Raw genomic sequence first — 9,831 nt, 5'->3', positions numbered from 1 at the left:
AAGTGAATATACAACTGAATGAATTAATAACACTGCAAATAATATATCTTAAGATAAGACAAGTGAACGAATGGATGAATGATGAATAAACAAATGACAATGAATGAACAAACAGAAGAACACAGTGAGTGAGTGTGTGAGAATGAATGAATTACTCCTCCTCTCTTCCTCTTCCTGCATCTCCCTCCTCCACCTCTTCTCACCCCATAGCTGCCCCCTCCTCTCCCCACCTTGTTTCTCCTTCCTTCCATCCTTACTCATCTATTTTTCTTTCCTCTCTTCCATCCCTCCCCTCCTCCTCCCTTCCTCTTCCATAGCTCCGCCCTCTCTCATTACCTATCTCACTCCCTCTTGCCTCCTCTCCTTAGTCATCACTGCTCGCCCTCCCTCCCTCCCTCTCTCTCCTGGTTGCTGTAGCACCTCCCCCTCCCTGTTATCAGATGCGTGTCTGTAGCTGGAGTCAGTGTGTGTCTGTGTGTGTTCAGTCGGTAGCATGGCGTCGCTCGGCCTCCTGCTGCTCAGCACTGCTCTGATCCACACTGCCCAGGTAAGGACGAGTCACAGCCGCTGTACAGAGGGAGAGCGAGTGTAGGTGTGTGTCATATGTGTTCGTTCAATGTCATGAAGCTGTGTCACCACGGTAACATGATCATAATGCAGAATGATGTCGCTGCTGTTTATCTTCTTCCTGTTATATCACAGTATGTGTGTGCTTGTGTGTGTGTGTGTGTGTGTGTATGTGTGTGTGTGTGTGTGTGTGTGTGTCTGTGTGTGTGTGTGTGTGTGTGTGTGTGTGTGTGTGTCTGTGTGTGTGTGTGTGTCTGTGTGTGTGTGTGTGTGTGTGTGTCTGTGTGTATGTGTGCTTGTGTGTATGTGTGTTCTATTTTCTATTTGATGTATTGGTTATTGATTTACTGATCAGGAGAACTGGCGCAGAGGCAATGGGAGAAGACTGTGGCTTGTTCGTATGTGTCTGTGTGTGTGTGTGTGTGTGCGTGTGTGTGTGCGTGTGGGCAGTAACTGTGACCGAAGAAACATTTCATTTCAGCTCCTGTCACCATAGCGACAGGAGACGGTAGCCCGTGGCAACAGGGCCAAATATTACAGGTTACAGTAGGTCTCCTGACACCTGACGCGCATGTGTGTATGTGTGTGTGTGTGTCTGTGAGTGTGTGTGTGTGTGCGTGTGTGTGTGTGTGCGTGTGTGTGAGTGTGCGTGTGTGTGAGTGTGTGAGTGTGTGCGTGTGTGTGAGTGTGCGTGTGTGTGTGTGTGAGTGTGCATGTGTGAGTGTGTGAGTGTGCGTGTAACAGGTAACAGTCCTGTGGATGTTAACATGATGTAGTTACAGTAGAGTCATGAAGCTGGAGCTCTTGAACCCGTCGTGGTGAATCCACGGGGTCGGGGCTGAGTCTGACTCAGACCAGCGTCTGAAATGATCAAAGTGAGGATCACCCAGGAAACAGCAGCATGACCCAGAGTCAGAGAGAACAAACCCAGGCTGAACCCTCTGGTCTCCTGTTGTTACTGGAGGAAGGTGGTGGTTTTGGTTTCATACTGGTCCTGTCTGAACCACCTGAACCACCACACAGGTCGTCTGGTCCAACCCTCTGAATCCTACAGCAGCAGCTGTACTGTCCCACTTCAAAGGCTCCTTCAAACGTGTCCTTCATGGTCCAACATATTCTAAGATTCATTGTGCTGGTAATGAAATGAATCTCTCATCAAACAGCACATAGTCTGAGGATTAACTGTTAATGTCAGTGTTGTGTTTCAGCTCAGTTCAACAGTAAACGTACAACTGTTAAAACCAAGTTACTGTGAAGAAAAGTTATGTGTTGTCATGGTTGCTAGGCAACAGGAGCTGATGACAAAGCAAAAATCCTCCATAGACCAGACCATCTCATCTGGACTTCATCTTGTTAAGTCAGTTCATACTGTCTCCAACGCTGCGTTCATGACCTGCTCAGTTGTGTTCAGTCATGTGGCTCCGCCCAGTCCAACTAACGTTCACTCAAAGGGAAGCTGCTGATGGGGACGACACAAACACACTGAGCCTCAGGCTCCGCCCACTCTGACACGTTTCAGTTCTCATCTCTTCTTCTACGTTTCCTCCTCCGTCCACACAACTCCAGACACCTGCCTCGCCGCCTGGCTGGGTCAGAATAGAGGCCAAAGGTCAGACCACCAGATTGTTTGTGATTACACACAATCACAACACAATCACACTGACAAATATGAAGAGAGCAGGGCTCAAACAGAGACTGATAAGCACTTGATTAATGAGGTCAAACTTGGAAATAATTGGACGCCGTCACAGCTGAATGGTTCAGGCGCCACCTTCCTGGTTGGAGTCTCGGCTGGTTGGACCATCTGCGGCATTGTTCCTCTTCCCTCTCCTGTATTTCCCGTCTGTCTATACTGCTGCTTTCAAATAAAGGCAGAAAACGTTCGAATCATATCAGCCAATCTACTGCTGACTCATCCACCCCAACCTCCTCCTGACGTAGACTTTGTCGCTCTATAAACTACGTCACCGCACTTTTCCCTTTGCTCCTGTCATCATTACTACGACCACTAGATGTCGCCTAGCAACAGAACCTAACTCTGGGTCATAATAACCTGCTGACAGACGACCTATGACCTTGTTTGTTACAGTCTCATTTAACCGGAAAGACTGAATCCTGAACCCGAGCCTGAGCCTGAACCAAAAGCTTCAGTGTCAGTGGGTTCTGTAGGAAACAGTGAACATCAGTGAACAACATCAAACGTGATCATTTCTCCAGATTCAGAATGGATTTAATCAAAGTTCATCTTGTGTTCAGACATTTAACAACTTCAGCTTCGTTTGTTCAGAGAATAAAAAGATTCTGTGAATAAACACGTTTCTGTTTCTCAGAACAGACACAGGTATCATCTCTATCCACATCCAGCTCCAGGTCCTGCAGGAAAAACCTGGACCCTGCAGTGAGTGATGCTCCTCAGAGGACTCATTAATACCTCCTCCTCGTTACATCCCAGAGCTGCTGATGTCATCATCACACTGAATCACAGATATCAGCTCCTCCATTAATCTGAGGCAGAGACGTTACTGTCATCAATCAGTCTGACTGACAAACAACAGGAAACGAAGGAGCCACGGCTGCTCGGGTCAGTCGACACTGACGACAGTCACTTCCTGTTTCAAGTGTCAGATTTTAGCTGATTCACTTTGTTCTCAGCTGACTGCTGATTGGTTGGTTGGTGGTCCTAAGAAGTACAGACATACAAACCTGTTTGAGATAAACACACACACACACACACACACAGGAACAATCAAATTAGTGGAGGCAGGAACAGAACAGCTCGTTATGCCACCATGGCAACAGCACGTCTCCCAGGACAATGACAGCTTCCTTATCTCTCTTTCTCTTTCTCTCTCTCTCTCACACACACACACACAGTCTCTGTGACAGACTCGTGAAGGTTTGTCACAGCAGGAAAACACACATGGATCTGATGAGATGAAAACGAGTCCATGTCTGGGCCCAGGTGTGGTGCATGCTGGGACATTTACGGCCGCACACACACTGTTCCATTTGACTCATTCTAGTCAGAGGGTTTCAGCCTTGTTGTGCGTCGCTTGCTGTGCAGTGTACGGGAGCTCCTGATCAACGTGTGGTTCCTTTGTTAAAGACAGTTTTATCGGTCTGAGCAGCTGCAGCGGCGTTTCAGTGGATGCCGTCAGAGCGGCCAGAGCTTCCAGCTGTTCTCCTGTGGGATCTTATATTGTGTACCAAGCAGAGTGATGCCCAGAGGACACACACACAGTGACTCATAGAAATCTGGGGAGTTTAATATCTATGACCTGACGGTTTATAAAACATGCTGATGATCAGAATCCTCCACGACAGAACCTTTATTTCTCTGATATGAAACTCTTCATGTTACAGGATCAAACACAAGTAAATTATCTGACCTGATCCAGACACAACCTGATTACACTGATCAGGAACCAGCCAGATGTGACTGAGCCACAACAGTCACTGACAGTCACACAGGAACTCTGACCTCAGGTCACCTTCATAAAAACACACATTTTTCATGTGGAGAAGAAGAAACTGATGTGAGGTCAGATCTCTGTGTCAGGAGCTTCTCTAATGCTGATGGTCACATGACCCTAAAAGGATGAGCGGATGAAGAAAGACGACACAACATCTTAAAGTGACAGGAAACGTTATGTAGAAAAGGTTCCTGTCTGATGAGCCTGAAGGTGAACGGCCCGGTCGCCTCACCACCTGCCAACGTATCAATACACCAGGAAATAGGACCTGCTTATACACAGCAGACTGAGTATGTCTGATTCCACTGTGTGTGTCTGTTGTGTTGTTATCATGTTGACTGTTTTGTGTCACTTATTTCATTAAATCATAATTTCTCGTTTGTGTTTTTATTTTTGTTTCTATTTTTGGTTATAACCAGTGGAAACATCTCAGAGCTTTGTCCTGAGAATACAATCTGAAACAAACAAACAAACAAACAACCAAACCTACTGTGGCAGATGTTCACGACACAGAGAAGCTTTATCACACGATGGATCAGCATCAGGACCAACGCTGACCCTGACAACAGATCGTCAGTGAACACATGAATATGCTGTGATCATCAGTGTGAACACAGACAATAATCAGCAGTGTCTGATCATGACTCAGGTCAAACATGTGATTTAACATCTCCAACATTTCTCCACTGACTCTAACTTCACACACGACTGACCACAGACACACACTGAACTCACTGTGTGTGATTGAAACACATTACATTGTAAACAAAATGTTTTTATTGACTTTTTAAAGATTTATGTTTTCAGCTTCAGTCTGTGTGTTACACACTTTGTGTTAGTTTGTATCAACGGTTTGTGTGAACTGTGTGATGAACAGTGATGATGCTGCTGAGTCACATCTGAACAGCTTCACAGAGAATCACAGTTTAAACCAACAGTGAGTCAAGCAGGTGGAAACAGATGACTTACCTGTGTCAGCCTCCACATGGAGCTGGAACATTCCCGGGTCTCTCAGGTGTGTGCTCGGCTCCGCCCCCGTCTCAGTGGGGACATGAGGATATTTGAGTCAAAGATGAAGGACACACACTTCCTCCAGCTCATCTGTGTGATGCCTGAATTATCACAACTACACACAACGACCACAAATGTCAGTGCATGTGTCACTAAGGTAACTAGCTTATCATCAGATACTTTACTTCATTACTCCAAAAAACACAAACACACTCGAGTCCAAACACCAGTCTGAGCAGGTACACAAGTTTCTCTCACACACTCACAACAACGTCACCATGAGGGGACTCACACCTGAGGAGGACGATGTTTGACGGGCACACACACTTTGTTCAGCACGTGTGTGTGATGAGTGACAGGAGGAAGACAGAGGAACGTGGCTCATCTGGAAGCTCCGGTCTGTGTGTTTCTCCTCTGGTTTATTCTCTGACATCACTTTGCAGCTTCGATACACACTTTTACACTTGCCGTTGGAACAATCGGAAAAGTTAGGCTCCCACTGGGAAAATTCACGTGAACGCCCCCTCATGTCGGGACTCGGAACACAGACTCACACAGTTTGAGGCGCGATCCCAGTGAGTCCATGAGGGCCCAGGACTGGCCCCCTGTAAAACCATCAGGGGGCTTGAGGGCTCTCTAGCAGACATGTTGGGCCCTTCATGCACACTTTCTGTAAGTCCACATTTCTGCAGACTTTGCCTGAGGGAATTACCCACAGTTCACAGCGTTGTGATATTAAACAGGTTGGGTTGCCTTGGTTACCAGGGGACAACCAGAAGCATTAAAACTAGAATAAGGTGGAGGAAGAACAGTTCATAAACAGGCATGAAAAGAGTGAGCCTGTAAACAGAGCTCAGTGGGGAGCCTGACCTGGGAATCCTGGAATCCTGTATGTAGCCTCTGAGACAAAATCCAGGGAAAGAGAATCTGGCAAACACTCCCTGCGCCACTCTGCTGCTCGTTAATCTTCCTGCTCTGAGCTCACAACTGAACGAGATGTGTATGTGCGTGTGTGTGTGTGTGTGTGTGTGTAAGGACAGTCTCAGTACACACTGAACTCATCGACTGCAGAAAGGGAGGAGGAGACAGTCCTGCCTGAAAAGACTGAAACCAGAAGTGGCTGTTAGAGCAGTGCGTAAATGACCACAGTGTCCACATACTTCTGGCCATGTAGTGCAGTAGTCTTGATGCTGCTGTGGTCAGATTAGTCTGCAGAGTGGAGGCTCTCACTCAATAAAGGATCTGTGGTCCAGCTCACAGACAGAGTCTGAAGGGAGACAAGAGTAATTTAACTAACCTCACTGGATCCAGAGAGAGAGCGAGAGGAAGAGCAGTGACGGTGATGATAATGATAATGATGATGATGATGATGATGATGATGGTGATGATGATGATGATGATGATGATGATGTGAGGATGATGGTGATGATGATGATGATGATGATGATGATGTGAGGATGATGGTGATGATAATGATGATGATGATGATGTGAGGATGATGATGATGATGGTGATGGTGATGGTGATGATGGTGACGATGATGATAATGATGATGATGATGGTGATGATGATGCTGATGATGGTGATGGTGATGGTGATGATGGTGACGATGATGATAATGATGATGATGATGGTGATGGTGATGATGATGATGATGATGTGAGGATGATGGTGATGATGACGATGGTGATGATGATGATGATAATGACGATGATGATGATGATGATGTGAGGATAATGATGATGATGGTGATGGTGATGATGGTGACGATGATGATAATGATGATGATGATGGTGATGGTGATGGTGATGATGATGATGACGATGATAGTGACCTCTGACCTCTGACCTCTCTCTCAGTCTCTACCTGCAGTTCGTGGTGGGGGGCGTGGCCTGGACATGTCATTAGTCAGACGCCAGCGCAGAGATCTCCGTAACCTGCTACCTTATGAGGACCAGATGATGTCATATCCTGCTATGCAGGAAGGAGGCGGGGTCAACGACCTGTACTACCAATCAGATGACTGGAGGGGGAGGGGCTTGGACCAGGCCCTACAGCGATTGGTGGAGAGAGACCAGAGGCAGGAACAGGAGGAGGAGCAGCGAGCAGGTTGGACAGTTTTAATCATTTCACCTGTCTGACATATAACGACAGTATGTGACAGAATCTGACTAACGAACCAATCAAATCTCTCCACAGCCTACCTGGCTGCTTTGCTCCGCCTACTGAGTGAGGCAGAGAGCGCGGGATTGGTTGGCCCAGGAGATGTGGAGGTGGTTGAGGAAGAGGAGGATGAAGAAGATGATGAAGGGCCTCCAGGGGACTTCCGGGGCCCAGCCCCCCCAGACTACGATGAGACAGGGCAGGGGATGAGTATGGGGAGGCCCCCAGCTGCCTGGTTAGGCCTCCTGGAACCCCAGCTAGCTCAGGCCTTGTTGGACAGGTGAGGCACACCTGCAGGTTGAGGGGGTGGGGTCTGACAACACGTCAGCAGGTGGAAATAATAACATGTGACCTGTGACCGTCAGGATGGAGCCTCAGCTGGTCCAGACCCTGCTGGAGAGAGCGAGACAGGAGAGAGTCCAGCAGGCGGGACGAGTCTCATCAGGAATGAGCCGAGACCAGGACACTCTGAGGTCAGTCCACTAATCAATATGTTTATATTAACTGATCAATTGGTCAGTGTCTCTGCAGCTCCACAGGTTCAGGTTTTTATAATAATTCTTAATTCATGAACTGACAAAAATATTAAACATATCACATATTAAATACATGTTACTACTTAATTTATAAATAGATTAACCCTGTAATGCCTGACCCCAGAAATAATGGACAGAAAATTCTGATTTCTTGAATCTGGAACCTTTATTTGGCCCTTTCACAAAATTTGAAAAAAAAAAATTACAAAAAATGATTTGCATATAGGTTTTTCCAAATTTTATACACAATTTTACTACATACTAAAATGCCAACAGATTAAGTGTTCATGTTAGAATATTACTAAAAATTTCAAAGAAAATGTCACTGGAAAATCGTAAAAATCACACTTTTCTTTACCTTGATCCAGTGAGTTGGGAACTATCTGAAGGTGGCCAAGCTGGATTGTCCCATGTGCTGTGTTTGAATTGTTGTAGTGATAAAGGATCCACCAGGGGCTGGAAGACAAGTGTCAGATTGGATACAAGAGGGTTCTGAGTGAAGTTTTTACCATGAGGTGATGCAGTAGGTCTCAGAAATGCTTGTATCAAATTTGATGCATTTGGCATTATAGGGTTAATTAGATATATACTAGATATAATAACTAGATTTCATTTGATGACTTTTCATCATCATTTCAAAACTTTTCTTTCAGTGTTTTCAGTGACATCATTTTTCTGTAAAGATATTTTGCCTCTCACAGTTTCCTCAGTTTGTTCTCAGCTCTTCAGAAACAGACCATTGAAACTCAGCCTGTTACTGTTTGTCTTTAGTTCTTCATGATACAACATGTCAAACTAAATGTGTCACAACAGCTTTTTACAAAGAATAATATCAAATAATACCTTAATCTTTAATCACAGAATATTATTTATGTGTTCCTGACAAGCCACACCCTCCTACACTAATGATACCTGTACGGCTCCTCCTCCTTAGACGTCTGGTTGCTAGGATACTGTCCAGCATCGGCCCTAACGACGCCGCGGTGATCTCCTCCGGCCGCCGAGCGAGGAGGGACCTGTCCGTCACCGCAGCCGAACCCGTTAGCTCCGCCCACAGGAGAACCCGTCGTTCTCTTGATGATGTGGCTCCTCCGTCGCCTAGCAACGAGCCCCACCTCCTCAGGGTAAAGAGGCTGGAGGAGGGGGAGGATAAGGAGAAGCTCCGCCCCTCAACTGCCGGGCTGCAGAGGATGAAACGCATCAACACCATGGCAACCGCTGCCGTGGAAGAACTGAATCATGGGAGTCGCAGGCGCCAGAGGAGAGCAGCCCTTAACTACGACCCCCAAATACTGATCGATCAGATTATGGAGTACATGAGGGAGTAAGAGGAGGGGAGAGGAAACGAGGAGAGGATAGGAGATGAGAGGAGGATGCTTTGGAGGTAGGATGAGGAAGAGGAGGAGGAGGAGATAGAGGAGGAGGTGTATTCTGTCGTGTTTCAGGTCTTTTATTTTCTGTTCTTGTAAAAAATGTTTTGATTGTTTTTGCTGCTTTTGGTGAAAAATGTATCTGATCAGTTGTTTGTTGTGAAAGAGGAAAGATGATGTGAGGGAGGAGGAGGAGGAGCAGGAGGAAGAGGAGGAGGAGGAGGGGAGCAGGAGGACAAGGAGGAGGAAGAGGAAGAGGGGAGCAGGAGGAAGAGGAGGAGGTGGAGGAGGAAGAGGAGGAGGAGGAGGGGAGCAGGAGGAAGAGGAGGAGGAGGAGGAGCAGGAGGAAGAGGAGGAGGTGGAGGAGGAGGAGGAGCAGGAGGAGGGGAGGAGGTGGAGGAGGAAGAGGAGGAGGAGGAGGGGAGCAGGAGGAAGAGGAGGAGGAGGTGGGGGGGAGCAGGAGGACGAGGAGGAGGTGGAGGAGGAGGAGGAGGGGAGCAGGAGGAAGAGGAGGAGGAGGAGGAGCAGGAGGAAGAGGAGGAGGTGGAGGAGGAAGAGGAGGAGGAGGAGGGGAGCAGGAGGAAGAGGAGGAGGTGGAGGAGGAGGAGGAGCAGGAGGAGGGGAGGAGGTGGAGGAGGAAGAGGAGCGGAGCAGGAGGAAGAGGAGGAGGTGGAGGAGGAGGAGGAGCAGGAGGAGGGGAGGAGGTGGAGG

General features: G+C 47.3%; 1 protein-coding gene across 1 annotated transcript; it reads left to right on the top strand.

The window, feature by feature from the left end:
- Positions 1-406: 406 nt before the first annotated feature.
- Positions 407-9,332, top strand: pcsk1nl (proprotein convertase subtilisin/kexin type 1 inhibitor, like). Its single transcript, XM_071458826.1, has 5 exons — positions 407-547; positions 6,911-7,160; positions 7,251-7,494; positions 7,580-7,687; positions 8,685-9,332. Exons 1-5 carry the CDS (start codon positions 494-496, stop codon positions 9,076-9,078), a joined length of 1,050 nt encoding a protein of 349 aa, XP_071314927.1. The 5' UTR covers positions 407-493; the 3' UTR covers positions 9,079-9,332.
- Positions 9,333-9,831: the final 499 nt, after the last annotated feature.

Source organism: Trachinotus anak, unplaced genomic scaffold (assembly GCF_046630095.1).
Source record: "Trachinotus anak isolate AG129_WGS33_773 ecotype Australia unplaced genomic scaffold, CSIRO_AGI_Tana_v1 ptg000022l, whole genome shotgun sequence".
NCBI classification, from domain to species: domain Eukaryota; kingdom Metazoa; phylum Chordata; class Actinopteri; order Carangiformes; family Carangidae; genus Trachinotus; species Trachinotus anak.
This window is presented reverse-complemented; position numbering and strand designations above follow the sequence as displayed.